The 16,434-nt window shown below is 38.0% G+C and overlaps 2 protein-coding genes across 4 annotated transcripts in view; both read left to right on the forward strand.

Annotated features, from left to right (window-relative positions):
- The first annotated feature begins 897 nt into the window (after positions 1–897).
- Positions 898–16,434, forward strand: part of LOC137276944 (uncharacterized) — a 187,230-nt gene continuing 171,693 nt past the window's right edge. The window contains exons 1-2 of one of the 3 annotated variants that reach the window (XM_067808596.1): positions 931–985; positions 3,707–3,961. The gene's annotated coding sequence lies outside the window, so the exon portion shown is untranslated. The other 2 variants (XM_067808597.1, XM_067808595.1) reach the window with 2 other exon arrangements.
- LOC137278933 (uncharacterized) lies at positions 8,924–10,015 on the forward strand. Its single transcript, XM_067811432.1, has one exon. The coding sequence runs from the start codon at positions 8,924–8,926 to the stop codon at positions 10,013–10,015; it is 1,092 nt and encodes a 363-aa protein (XP_067667533.1).

Here is a 16,434-nt window from a genome sequence, read left to right on the forward strand (position 1 = left end):
CATGACACATCACTACATCTACATGGCACGCTTACAGAGTCATCTGGCTACATATTTCATAACATATTTTGGAACAGATTTGCAAATGTTGTCATACCAAAAACACAGTTTAAAAATATGTTTCAAAATCATTTACTTTGAAGTAAAACATTATGTTTTAATATTGTGCCTGAAATTTTACGGAAAAACACATAAGGAAATAAAAGTGTGCAAGAAATGAAAACTCAATTTAAACCGTGGAGATTTTATATCGTGTTCAGCAGTAAACGGTTCATGAGATGGTTAGTTAGGTGTGGTAGCCCAGTGGTTAAAGTGATTCCCCACTTGGGTACGTATGTGAATCTCGTTTCTAGCGTCCCCTGCCATGATATTGTGGAACGTTGTGCTAATAGCAGGCGTAAGACTAAACTCACTAACTCATGAGTGTGTGACATTTTTATGTCCAAGATTTCACAAGACAATATGTGAGCCGTTCGCTAGAATTCTTCTTTATGAATAGGCAAGAAGACAAATCATTGATCGTGGATTGCCCCATACAATAAAGCCATGTAGACACTGACAGATGCCAGTGAGAGGAACGTATGGGTGATAGTCACAGTTACTCAAACAGAAAAGTCATTCGGAGAACGGTCAGTATAGATACACAACGCATATAAGTATTTCTTGTCAATTATTTTTTTACACTTCGACAAACAGGTCCACCGAAAATAGTATATAAATCTTAAACGCTCCAACAATTTGATCACATATCATAGTGACAATCATTGGAGCCGTATTCGTGATATATTTAAGTTTTAATTACGAAACGGTGATGTTTTGCCATCTCATAAAAAATCCAATACCAAAAACACTCGTTTTATGAAGTCCGTGGTGTTCCACGCAAAATTCGTCAACTGTGATAATCAGCCAATGCACGTGCAGATCAGGTCGTCTGACAAACAGTGACGGGAGATTCCTGCACTTGTGACTTTCCTGTTCTGCTGAGGTAGGAGAATATCTCTGGTGTGGTCCGCTGTCCATCTAAATGTTGCAATCAGCGATGCACTGCTTGATGTAGGACAATATATAAACAGGAAATGGTTTATAAATTTTTATGGGAACAGTTACTCAGACTACCAACATTCGAAAGAATTCATCGGATGGCTGAAACCTTTCAAACAATCTCGAATTTACGGGCATTTTCCCATGAATTCGTTTTTAAGTGCAATTGAAGGAAGCGTCCGTAAAATATACAGTGATCCCAGGGTTTATTTGAAGATGGCCGTTTCATTCAGTTTCGATGTAATTTTCTCTTCCAGTCCTGTAAGTTTTCAAAGTTTCTCTTCCAGTCCTGTAAGTTTTCAAAGGCTAATACAAAGTATGTCAGCTTATCCTGTAAATTGTTTGAATAAATAATACCCAGAAGAAGAATGTGTTGCAAGAGAAGGTTTTATGATTTATTTATCCTTTATTTATGATTATGATTAAAACATCTATTACACTATGTCAAGGTTTCACTGAAAAATCTCAGGAGATGCTCAGTGTATGGTCAATGGTCAGTCTTTTGCATACCTTTGAATGTTTACATTGTGTGACTCACCATACACAAGACACACACACATATAGTTTATGAGTCTTTTTCATTTGTGTACTACTTTAGTCAGAAATAGGTCATTACAAGGCATCAAAAGTAAAGTTGAAGATCACTTGACATTGTTATAGAGAGTTTGTGAACACAAAGGAAAAATGTCAAATATCGAAAAGATGCAAAAACATAATGAATACTTACTACACAACTCTACTCAACTAGTTTTGCCACCTTTTCACTGTAGCCCTAATTACAAATAGTATAAATCCAGATAACTGACACTCATCCTGTTGCCCATGACACTTATGGACAAAGTTATATGAACAAAATTGCTGACTCACCCTCACCTTCCCCATGCACAAAACTGATGACCCATTACCCAGAAAAAAATGGGTCCTCCCCACCACCTCTCTTTTATCACCCATTATCCTAAGTCATAAATCGTGAATGGTCACTTACAGATAATTACGAGTGAGACGTAAAGATCATAATACACAGAAGAAAGTTGACTTTGACATAACAACCAATTCAGAATAACCATCTTCATGATACAAATAAACATTAGTTCGGAGGGCAAATTTCCTTGTTGCTATAACATGTAACAAAGTATGATTTAGCGTAGTTGCTACAAATTTTAACTTCAAACTATGCCAATACAATTCCACTAGAAATCTTACGAAATCTGAATAAAATGCATTAAAATTATTGTATATAGAAAAAAACATATTTTCAAAGATGAAATACATTTTCGGACTTCACATACCTTCCATTCATCATATTCAATGACATATTTGAACTGGAACGATTGCAAGTAACAAATGTAATTGTAATTTAACCACATGATTGTAATATCATTCGCTTTTTTCTCAGAAATCATTCATTTTTTTCTCAGAATCCATCATGACTTTGTATATTAAGTTGATGACTAATTTTATGATCAAGCTACTAATTTTGAACGTTGAAACTACTATTTGCAACACTTTGGGGTTGGCATCTCTGAAAAAGCTGGTACATAGCAAACCAGTTTGTTTGAGGTTGACAGATATTATGTGAAAAAATACAACATGAAAATAGCTGCATTTAAATCATTGTTTTGTTATTCGTTACACTCCTACACTGGATCTAACAAAACCTAGTAGGAGGTCGCATCATTTAACCTTTGAGATTGACCATTCAGAGCACAGTGTACCAAATCACAAATGTGGACATACGCATATACCTTCTGAACTTTTCTCGCATTTCATGATTTGACTGGAAGGTCATAGTGTAGGTGTGTAATGAAAAACACTAGGGCTAAGTTTACTTAGTTTGTTTAACAGTTATACACTTTTTGGTCCTGACAACTCTTAGATATGTTACATTCTCAAGTGTTTCAAAGACTAAATCATTAATACCAAAATCATTTGTGTTCCGATTATGAGAAAATGTGATTGATTGCTTGGGTTTTTTTTGGTCTCTGAAACCAGTCTTTGATTATTTCAGTTTATTGAGACACCTTTAATACTTATTTGTATTATTTTTAACTTAATCAACTCGTGTTGATTAACCTTTGAGATATCAGTACACACTTGGACAAGATTCTCTATATATCAAATTAGAAACAAATTTGCACCATCATTTCAAGTCTTTTTTTTTTTCATTGCAAAGCTGAAAAATCAACCAATGAGTTTGAATTAGTACCACATTTGTCACGACTATTTTATGTGTTAGTAAAATATGTTACTATAAATAAACCATGCCTTAAGTTTGTTTTAATTAATTCAAGTTTGTGTTAACATTTTTCATAACCTAATTTTACTGTTATGAGTCAAGAGGCAAATGGTTTGGAAGTTATGGAAGTGAATAATCTGTTTGTCAATCTTATCAACCAAACATTTGCACTTACTACCTACTTCACATAATGTCCCTGTGAAGTAAATCTACTCTCACTGGTTTTGAAATGTCCATAAAGACATTAGCCACCTTTCTGCTTGGTAGCAATGAGAAATACCCACCCCCTAAGGACCACTGAGGAGAAATCAGTGTGGGTACATTTCAGTCAGTAGCTTCACAATAGCCTGTCTATATTCATGTTTACAGTAACATGCCACCTTCACGGTTACGCTTAGTACCTATTATTAACCCATTTACTGCCCACAGCTATCGGAAGGCTTGAGACGTGGTTCAGTACAACAATGACCATGTCAGAGGGATTGATTTTGAAATCTACAAGTGAATAAACTGATAAGTACAATTCAGGTGTTGTAAGCCTGCAACCTGTGTGAAGATATGAACACTGCATGACAGAAATGAACATGTTTTATTGTGAAATACATGCCATCAGTGTGAGATAGTGCTGGTGTTGGGAGGTGATTTTCAAAGTGTTTTGTCGAGGAGGGATTTAAAACAGGACAGGTAAGTAGAACATGTCTATATTTATATTAACCTTCACTTCACTATTTAACTTTGCTGTTCAGTAGTGAATCTATCAATTTGATAAGGGAGGTATGTGGATGTCAGGATATATATTAACAATAGCTGTTGTGTTTTGTGTGTAATGAGATGTACATAACTAGTACATAACAAGATTGTGTATAAAAGATGTAGATGAGAAAACTATGAACATTTTGTTAGTGTATGTCAATCCATTTTTATGTCAATGGATGATTCTATACAGCTGAATTCTGGATTTGTGTACTGTGTGGGTTTAGAGATGTAGGTTTGAAAAAAATGGAAAGATGCCTTAAGTTGAAGGGTGTGCTGATCAGGATCGGTTTGTTGGTAGTTTCATAGTTTTGCGCCACACTCAGCAATATTCCGGCTATAGGATAGCAGTCTGTATATAATCGAGTCTGGATCAGACAGTCCAGTGATCAACAGCATGAGCATCATTCTCTACTATTAGGATATTGGTATGTAAGAAATTAAGATACTTTCTATGTAACAACTTTATTATGTATGATCCAAATTTCTGTATAGATTGTTAAACCATAATGTGTAAAGCATCTTACTCTCTTATTACTCACCAACTTCTCAACATGTCAAACAGATCATGACGGTATGTGTCGACCAAGTCAACAAGCTCGACTGCCCAATCTCGTTATGACAAACATAGGATACTGAAAATCAACTCCGACATTGATCTTCACTGGTCTATTCACAAAGGTTTATATGACATACCTAATAGTCATATAAGTGCATAACATATGCTTGTTATTTACCCGGGCCGATGCAACAAACAATTATTCAATAGGACACACATATACCACCTGACATACACCTACTATTCATAAGGATACACATAACATAACTCATTATTCGTAGGGGTATGTAACATATACTTTATGGAGTTCAGAGGTGATAAGGTAGCCTAGTGGTTAAAGCATTTGCTCATCAAACTGATTTCCCACATAAGTATAATGTATGAAGCCCATTTCTGGTGTCGCCTGATAAGATATTGGTGGAATATTTCTGAAAGTGGCATAAAACTCTACTCCACTCACTCACTCACTCACTCACTCACTCAGTGTAAAGTACCAGGTGTTTCAGATCATTTTATGCTATTAATAGCTTCCATGCCACAACTAAAAATGTTACTCATTTGAACAAATTTAAACACTATTTGTTTAGAATAGAATTGTTTGCGATGCATATGGACATTGCCATGAATGATCCTATATCATGTAAACCAGTGACTGGTAGACAGCAGATCAACCCACTTGAGGGGACTTCATCATAACAACATTACTCATGATTTATTATATTTAATCTAGAACTGAAATATTTCATAAATCAATACGGATCTCTACCTCCTACTATAATTTACTATATCAATATCTGGTTAAGCATGTGGACCCATTTATCACATGGAGAGTCATGGCAAGCTGGTGACACGTGACTTAAGATCTCTCGAATATATCTCTTGGTGCACATCGCAATATTCCATTTGCTGCCTTCTATGGGGTAAGGTGTGATCCGTGACAGCGTATCTCAGCATGTTCAGACAGACTATGATCTTCTTTTTCATGCTTCATTGGTTCTTTTGTCATCTTTGGTAACAGACCCAGTGGAATGTTGGAAGTGTCATAGATGAAGGGTTCAAATCACATGTATGGTTCTTACTGGTAGACTTGTATTATACATGTATGCCTTTTATGAGCTGACATTTGTCTAATGTTCACTCATTTGTGTGTTGGAAATACATTAGATGCATGATTTTTATCACTTATGTGAATTCTGTTGCTATACAGGGTGGTAGGTGGGGTAGCCTAGTGGTTAAAGCATTCTCTTGTCATGCCAAAGACCCTGGTTCAATGCCCCACGTGGGTACAATATGTAAAGCCTGTTTCTGATGCCCCCCACTGTGGTATTGCTGGAATATTGCTGGAATATTGCTGGAATATTGCTGGAATATAGCTAAAAGCACCATAAAACATACTATAACCAAGTAGTGTATTTGTGTTCAACTGAGGCAGGGGTGGTTAGATAGCATAGCAGTTAGAGCATTCGCTCTTCATGCTGAAGACCCGCATTTGATTCCCCAGATATTTATGTTGTGTGAAGCCCATTTCTGGGGTCCTTCTTGGTGATATTCCTTGAATATTGCTAATAGGGGTGTAAAGCTCAACTTACTACACTAGATATGATATATCAGTGCACATCCGCTGTAAAACTGCCATTTCCACACATGTCCATGCTCCCAAGTTGCTGTGTGTGTGTGCAGTTATCTTGATTAAAATATTAACAGTCCTTGACCAAATCCTCATCTTACATCAACACATGCATTTAATGATGATATTGTGAATGCCAGAGTCGCAACTAAATCCAGTACAGGAAAAGTATGAAGTTCTTGCCTGCAGATAGTTAATAGAAGATTTTCTGAGTAACTGACTACAATGTGAATGACTTATTTTATCTATAAAGTTAAAGGAACTCTTCAGGTCATGGCCCTTGGTGTTGATATGCCTGTGTGTGAGATCATATACAGATTACAGATGTTAATGATTTACAAGATATGAATTCCTGCATCCTATTCACATACAAATTGAGAACAGACGCAATGAACTTAGTAGCACATCCACAGTGATACAGAAAAAGTAAAAATGTTTTGTAAAAATTTTGATCAAGTAACAATATGTTCTCACTGAGTCTGCTACAGGCCGGGCTATGGTATCATTTTCATATTACTAATTTCTATAACAATGTGATGATCATTATACACAATACAATAGTAGTGAGTTAGTTACAACAGTGGTGCAACATAGTATTAGTAATAATATTTGTGTGTCGGGGAGACCCATTTGGTAATCCGGGACCCATGAAATTAAGAGTGAGAGTCTGAGAGACCCTCAGTTATAGGAACCAAGGTAAGTCCCAGTAGAAAATTCTTACAAACATTGCATGTCCCATCCTAACAAATAATATGGTTAACATAACAGTCAGCCACACCTGTTAATGAGCTTGTCTGATCCACCTGTAGCAGCTCATCTGACTGTAAAATCCAGGTATGCCTGATTAACCTGGATGTCAACACTACAGTCTACACTATTGAGGCTTAGCAGCTTAGCAAGTTGAATCTTGTGGATTGCAATATCAGCCTGAGACAGGTGTGTCCTCACAAACTAAATATGCAGGTATGTGATCAGTATGTGATCAATAACTGAACTATGTCTTCAATCGGAATTATACACTGTTCTAGACAATGATATATGTAAGTCACTGTGGTTAGGACAGACAAGCAGTTGTGTTGTTTTACCAGTCCTCTTCAGTACTGCCTGGATATTTCAAATTTTCTTTGTGGTAAGCATCTTGTTTCATGTTCTATATGCTAAGCCAAAGCAGTTTTAAGAGTCACAATGGCAACACATGTTCACTTGAAGCAAAATCTAAACTGAGTGAAAACCAACATTTTGATTGATCTATTGGTTTTTATCTGTTGCTTAGTGGAGAATTCATGACAGTTGCACAAACATTGTTTGTAATACAATTGTTTAGAATATTTGTATTCATAAAAAGTTTTCATTTATATGAGGTGGACAACGGTGACTTCATGAAAAATGTGAGTGAGTTTTATTGAATATAGTCACCGGATAGAGGACTACAATATAGGACCAGATGCATACAGTGAATCATCCATAACAGTTTTCGTTAACAGTACCCCCTGGATAGTGAAATAAGTGTGACCTAAGTTGAAACTCTCTTAGAACTTGAGAATGTTAATTTCACGTTAAGCTTGATAAGGATAATTCTTTTCAGTTCAAAATCCAAGTTTTTGACGGCTTGTGTTTTTAGATTTTGTCCCAATGGTTAACGTCTAAGACCTACCTCATTTTGGACTTTCCACCCACGCAGAGATATCGACTGGTAATATTTAAATACCTGCTCATAGCATGGTTTAATCTCACTCACTCACTCACTCACTCACTCACTCACTCACTCAGTCGCTCCCTCTGCTCCGCTCCACTCCACTCCACTCCACTCCACTCCACTCAGGTAGACATGTTCCAAGCATGCCCTGTAAGCACTAGGAACTTAATAATGTCTTAATGATAAAAATTTTACCACTGACGGGGCATTTCAAGCCTCCATATTTCAGGACATTCACTTGAAGTGCACACCATATGGTGTATTTCTAAATTCACCCCAAAATCTTCATTCTTCAAATTATTTTTAAGACTCAGAGTTTAACACTGAGGAAGCTAAGGATATAAATGAGCTTTGCATGTGTTAGTGCTCATTTTCAGTTTTTTTCATTCAAAATGAATATTTGATGACTGGAAATGTCATTTGTACTGACAGCATATGTCTGAGGTTTTCTTTGAATTTATATGTAACACCTGCAGCACCTGCTTATTTCAACATGATTTGTAGTCAGTTATGAAGACTATTACTGAAGTCTGTCTGTGGTATGAATAGTTGTAGCTATTAAATCAGAATGATCATGCCTGATGAATAGAATGCCGAGGCAAATCACTAACTGAGACGTTGTTCTGATTCATTATGGTCACATAACGTACACCTAATGTGATATCTTTACTTGTCCATTATGTTTTTAATGGGGTATCATATGAAACAGGTTTTATAAATCAGAGCACACTTAGGCTTTTGTATGTTCACAGATGGTGCATCATGAAGTGTAGACAGCCATTAAACACAACATGCCTTAACTACCTGGCAAAAGATTAAATATTTACATAAACACTCTCCTTTTCAAAAAATTTTCTTTTGCTTTGAATTTATTTTCCAGGTTTTAAGTGAAAGGGACTTTAGTTACCTAGTTTCTGTAGCCTAGTTTCTGGCATGAGAACACCACCACTACCACAACACCCTCCACAACACCTTTAACTATACCTACCACACTTGATGCTCCACCACCACATGCATACTCCACCCACCACACTACCCGCTATACCCAACATTACCACATCCACTGTTGTACCCGACATCAGCACACCACTTCTATACCAAACATCACCACACCCACCACACCCACCACATGCATGGCTCCACCCATCACACAACCTGCTATACCCAACATCACCACACCATCCACTATACCCAACATCAACACACCACCTGCTATACCCAACATCATTACACACTGCTGTTCCCAACGTCAAACCACCCCTTTATAGTCAACAACACCTCACCGATTGCTGCACCCAACATCACCACACCCATTGCTACAACCAACATAGCATACCACCTGCTATACCCAACATCACAACGCTCACTGCTGTACCCAACATCACCACACCCAATGCTGTACCCAACATCACCACACCCATCGCTATACCCAACATCAGCACACCACCTGCTATACCCAACATCACAACACTCACTGCTGTACCCAACATCACCACACCCAATGCTGTACCCAACATCACCACACCCATCGCTATACCCAACATCAGCACACCACCTGCTATACCCAACATCACAACACTCACTGCTGGACCCAACATCACCACATCCAGTGCTGTACCCAACATCACAACACTCAGTGCTGGACCCAACATCACCACACCCAATGCTGTACCCAACATCACAACACTCACTGCTGGACCCAACATCACCACACCCAATGCTGTACCCAACATCACCACACCCAATGCTGTACCCAACATCACAACACTCAGTGCTGGACCCAACATCACCACACCCAATGCTGTACCCAACATCACAACACTCACTGCTGGACCCAACATCACCACACCCAATACTGTACCCAACATCACCACACCCAATACTGTACCCAACATCACCACACCCAATGCTATGCCCAACATCAGCACACCACCTGCTATACCCAACATCACAACACCCACTGCTGGACCCAACATCACCACACCCATCACTATACCCAACATCACAACACTCACTGCTGTACCCAACATCAACACACCCACCATTGTTCACGCTACAATCTGTCATAGACGCAGTGGGATAGCCCAGTGGTTAAAGCGTTGATTGATCATGCCAAATACCCGGATTCGATTCCCAACATGATGTCCCTCATTGTACATGTGATATTGCTGGAATATAGCTAAAAGCGGCGTAAAACCATACTCACTCACTGACTACGAGCTGTCACAATACACACGAGAACTTACTGTTTCTTTCAGTTCGTCCTTGCCTGTACTGAGTCCCAAGAGCATACTTGACATATAAGACCTGACTGCATTAGTTATATCACCTTAAGTATGAATAGGCTTTTGATATACAAAACAATGTACCCAGAACTGATTGATATTCACCTCTCCCAGGTGACTTACTGAACACCATAGATCAGAGAACACCTGATCACTTTCTCACGTGATAGAGCCATTTTATCATTCAAGTTACTCAGTAAGTCAGGACAAGGTGTCAACCCAAGCAACATATGGTAAGGATATTTTTATTGCTGGTACTCCATGATATGCCAGTCAGATTATCTTTATATATACACATGATTGTATGAAATATAACATTATTCCTATAAAATACTCAGGGTGAGTGAGTGGGTGAGTGAGTGAGTGAGTGAGTGAGTGGGTGAGTGAGTGAGGTTCAATAGTGTCCTGGTTACCTGGTGTTTCACAGCATGTCTATTAAGGTCCAGCAGAAAAAGGTTTGTTCAGATAACAAGCTTTTAAATTAGGATAGGTCGGATATTATGGGTTTCTTTTGCTTTCTTGAATTTACTTTTAGCAAATTACATTACCAGTCCCACTAGAACAGCGAGTGCTGTGAAACTGAATTCTATTGTCACACAAAAATCATGTGATGTACAATTTTGTGACATTTGTGGAAAATAGAAATAGTTTGAGAATTTGTTAAAATCTCATAAGTGATGATTGGTTCATTGCAACTGATCAATCATCACAATAATTGGTTAGTGTCATTTATGAAATGTTCTGTTACATTTTTCAATGCACAAGATCTGTAAGATCAATTCAATCATGATTTGGAACAAGCCTGTAGAGGCTATATGGATTTAAAGACACAGACAAAACTGACCTTATGAAAAATACTGTTGGTGCAAACAAGTGTTCCGAAATTGTTTGTGTGCCATTATGAGATAACACGTTCCATTGCTTGGTCGTTTAGTCACTGCGGTCAGTCTTCCATTATTTCGATTAATTTTACCACCATTAAATAGAAAGTCACACATAAAACAAAGATCACACTTAAAACCACCCGATCCTGTTAATTGTCTCTTACGACAAGCATGGGCTGCTGAAGACTAGTTCTAACCGGTCTTCACGGGTGCATACCTGGATTGAACCCACATACGTTTGTCTCAGGCACCCCACTGGACACAACACATCAAAGCAAATTGCAGTGCCTTAGAAGACTGAATAAGCTGTACTCCATAATCATCTAGCAGTTCTATACCTAAAACTGCTGTAGTCTGGCTTGTCTTGTGTGAGCTCATACACCACATCTGGCTTGTCTTGTGTGAGCTCATACACCATGTCTGGCTTGTCTCGTGTGAGCTCACACACCATGTCTTGTTTGTCTTGTGTGAGCTCATACACCATGTCTGGCTTGTCTCGTATGAGCTCACACACCATGTCTTGTTTGTCTTGTGTGAGCTCATACACCACGTCTTGCTTGTCTTGTGTGAGCTCATACATTACGTCTTGCTTGTCTTGTGTGAGCTCTTACACCATGTCTGGCTTGTCTTGTGTGAGCTCATACACCATTTTTTGCTTGTCTTGCTTGTCTTGTGTGAGCTCATACACCATGTCTGGCTTGTCTCGTGTGAGCTCACACACCATGTCTTTTTTGTCTTGTGTGAGCTCATACATTACGTCTTGCTTGTCTTGTGTGAGCTCTTTCACCATGTCTGGCTTGTCTTGTGTGAGCTCATACACCATGTCTTGCTTGTCTCGTGTGAGCTCACACACCATGTTTTTTTTTTTGTCTTTTGTGAGCTCATACATTACGTCTTGCTTGTCTTGTGTGAGCTCATACACCACGTCTGGCTTGTCTTGTGTGAGCTCATACACCACGTCTGGCTTGTCTTTTGTGAGCTCATACACCATGTCTGGCTTGTCTTGTGTAAGTTCATATGCCATGGTAGATTTGTTTCTAGTTTATTGTACTTTATGCTGTGTGACTTGTATCCTTGTGAAGTAAGCATTGATTGTTCATAACAGCTACTGAAGTATGAACAATAAAAGAGATGAAATGCAGACCCTGATGTATATGCAGGCTCACTGATGGATCTATTGACTGTTTAGGTGAAAATAGAATTGAAAGCAGAAAGGATTATTTCTGCAAACCTTTGTTTTCACTGACATCAATAATGTCTCATTTAGTGTTAGTAATTGAATAAATAATCAATCTTGAAAATCAAATTCTTATTGATGTGTTATGTTTGATCAATAATGAGCAAAATAAACAGAAAACCTTTTGACAGGTGTGATGCAGGCATTTGAGATGTCTGCTGTGCAGGTCGTTGATCATCAGGAATGGGAAGCCGCAGTATGTAATGTCACCCTTGGGAGCTCCAGTTTCAACTCCAGGGCATAATGCCTGGTACTGACTGCCTGTTATGTAGAAGAGAAGTAAAATGATCACAACTGATTGGTGATTGATCTGACCGCTTTGTGTCAGTGTAGGAATCTACAGATATCAGGAACTAACAATATGTTCATTAAGGAAATGGAGTCCCCACAGATCTCATCTTGTGTCCCGTTCCTAACCTGTTCTCACTCCCATCGTCTACCTTTCAGCATCCTTTCTCCACTTTCCTCCAGTCCCAACCCCACCCCAACCCCCTATCCCCACCCTTATCAAATCCATGTAATCCCAACTCTCATCCTATCCTCACAGCATCCCATCCCCACTCATATCATGTCCTTGTACGTAAACTCCATCCATCCTATTCCATGCTCATGTTCATGAAATCTCCACCCCATCCTTTCCCTCTCCTAGTCCACAACTTTATATACATGCAATGCCCACCCCATCTTTTCTCCTTCCAATTACTACCTTATCATATCCATGTTATCCCCACACCATCTGTTCCCCCTCCTATTCCACCCTTAAAGGTCACGTATACTCCAATAGGTTACAAATGCAAAATCACTTGCTGACATCATTGTAAATGAAACCCCGTCATTAAAACTGCTCATTTCGATCTTTAATTACCTTAAATCGACCTTTTTGTCAACAGTGCACAATTCTCAGCCACAAACGAAATTTCAACCAATCAGAGCAGCGTGTCTCCATGATGTAATAGTGGGTATAGAAATGAGGGTCTGTGCAGTATTCATCTACATTTCAGGGGTTAAACTATTTCGTTTACAGGTTTTTACAAACCTGAAATCGCGAAATCTGTTGAGAAAAATGAAAGCTATATGTTCTCACAATCTACTATCATTTAGTTTTTGTCTCCTGCTTTGCCTAGTTTTTGAGTTACAACCCTTGTTTTCATAGATGATTCTGGCAAAATCACTTGGTGTCGCTAGGTTGTAATCCGTGTTAGGTGGTATAAACCTACATGTTATTTGTCATATTCACTTGATGCTCAGTTAATGAATTTATAACAGGTATAATTAGTGGTAACACCACTAGATTACCCGACAAAGGCCCCCATTTGGCATTTCTTTTGTCTGGATCGATCAAAGGATTAACTGATAACACTCTGATTAATTAGTTTTATGGGGATTTAAATGGGGGATTTGTCAAAAGGTAGTGTTTATGTATGTACATTTACTAATCTATTCTGAATACACTCTGTCGTGTCTGTGTCTATGTAAAACAACACCCTTCTTTCAAAGGATTAACCGCCAATACATTGATTGATTGCTCATTATTGGCTAACTAAATAACTTTTTAAAAAGAATGACGCACATTATGCAAGTAGTTGCCAGGTGTGCTATCTTGGGTAACCAATGAAACTATACAGCAATGTGAAAAACCTGAAACGATACATCACGTTTTCTTATATTAGACTGTCAAAAGACACATCACTTGGGATATCTGCAGATGAATTATATATCACTTGTTTTTGTGGATATTGATGGATACATTCCTCGAAGAAGGTAATAGCCTGACATTGCTCCTATAACTTTAATTTTAATATTTGCATTTTTGTTTTTAATATTAATATGTTGTCGTAGCTTTCAACAGAATCATTGTTTTCGTCGCTAAGTGTAATGATGCAGACAACATACACTAGGGAGTGCGTGCAAATTATGATTCATACAGGAAAACTATGAAATGTCTACATATTACATTCGCGTTATCCATTTGCAGATCGCTTCTTTTTATTAAGTTTCAAAATGCATACAAGTATGATTATAAAGTAATTAGGATTAAGAGACCAAGTATAAAGACGTAGATTGACATGTGTCTACATAAGGTGAGTGAACGTTACAAACCAAGTAAATTTAGCAAGTGAAGAAATTTATCACGCAGTATTTTCACTTAGACCCCGACCTCGTTTAGGTTATGTTACAGGTTGTGTCATGCAAACTCCTTTTGGTAATGATTCAAATACATATTTATGTAGTTTTGATTTTCTAACGTGATGAGAACAAACCATACATAATCTCAATAATTCAAATGGATTTGACTTCACGATTTTCAAAAATGGTGGCGCCCTGTCTTGGGATGAATGCTATTTAAGTTTGTTTTCACCGACTTACAGAAGGACAATTACTTTCTACTGGTAGTAAAATATGTATTTTATTGATGGACAATAGGATTTTGCATGACATTGCTTATAACATAGCAATTTCACTCTTGGAAGTGAGGTGGAAGTCAATATAACATTGCTTGCAATATAAATGTCACTTCGACCCCCACCTTGCTTAATTGGAAGAAGTCCTTATGTTAAAAGTTGTGTCATGCAAAAAATCTGTGCATAGTGACACCATCACCCGACTCCAAGGAACAATTGATGGCAACACAACAATGCGGCATGTCTTTGGTGACGTCGAGAAATCAGCAAAACGACGAGCTTCCTACACATTTTCTATACATTTTACGGGAAACCGTTCCTTCTATGACGTCACTGTAGGGCTCTGGCGACAGAGTTACGTAACCTGTCTGCGGTTTAGTTTGCGGGCGAGAGAGAAGCAGACGGCTTTTTAGCAACTTTTAAGCGCTTAGTATTAATTAACCACAAGTTATTTTTTTTATAATAAATGGTGTTTCGTTGATGACTAACCAAAAGTCTTTCATATGCAGTGATAAAAAGAGTACCAAAAAATTGAGTTTAGTGGTCCCTTAACATATCCATGTAATCCCTACCCCTATCCTTTCCCTATGTTATTCCCCGTCCTCCCCCCTCCCCACCCAATCATATCCACATAGTCCCACTCCATCCTCTCCCTTTCCTATACCCACCCATATTATATCCATGCAATCCCCACCATCTATTATCTCATTCTCATCCTATATTCCAGGTAACAATAGATATCCAGCAATGTTTCTCAGTTGTTTGAGATAGTTCAGTGGGGAGTGTGATTAGTTCCTGGTGAACTTGTTGGCCATGACATCAAACACTGGATTATCTGGTCTAGAATCTTATTTACAGTCTCTTTATAGGCTGAATACTGCTGATTCAACGTTTGAAGAACATCTTTCCACAAAAAGTAGTGTGGTATCCTGATCAGTAAAGGTTCCTGTTATAGTGCTAAGGACTGTTTCTCTGCACTGTTACAGTGTTTCAAATCCTAGGATTTATCACCCTGATATTGCTGAAATAGCATAGACATCTGAATTAAGCACTTATTCCACATAAGTGCGCTGTGAGCAATGGCTGACTAAACACCCACTTTAATATTGTCATGCAATATTCATAGTGAGAAGACCACTTTGTGGAAGATCCTATTGTATCTGTTGATAGACCTTGATATGGGGTAATCCTCTTGTGACCTATTTCAGTGTTACAGATCTCTTCTGTTTCTTTGCACCTTTAGCGTCTAGTCTGAATGATTTTGTTAGTGTAGAAGTATTTGAAGTCAAATTTGGTTAAATGCAATGTGAATAAGATTATTCCAGCTTAGCATTGGACAAAGAAATACCTGGACATAACTAGATGTGAAATTCCAGGTGTGTTTGCAATCATTCTTGTATTGACACTGTATAAGGGGTTAAAAAGTGGCCTATAATAGTGACCTAGAACGTAGCTTTAGACGTCACATGACACTTTAATGTAAATTTATTGTTAATGGACATGCATACACAGGAGAGTGTCTGATCAGCCTTTGAACAATGTAAGTGACATTCATCATATTGTGCACAACACAGCTCAGGTTATGGTATTTACGTACATAGTTGGTTTACAATCGTTTGAGGCACCCATAAAATCTTATATTGATGCTTTTGAGGACCTTTTTACTCAACTATGAGCAATATATACTGGAACTCAAACTCTGATAAATATTACC

This window comes from Haliotis asinina, chromosome 3 (genome assembly GCF_037392515.1).
Source record: "Haliotis asinina isolate JCU_RB_2024 chromosome 3, JCU_Hal_asi_v2, whole genome shotgun sequence".
Taxonomy (NCBI): domain Eukaryota; kingdom Metazoa; phylum Mollusca; class Gastropoda; order Lepetellida; family Haliotidae; genus Haliotis; species Haliotis asinina.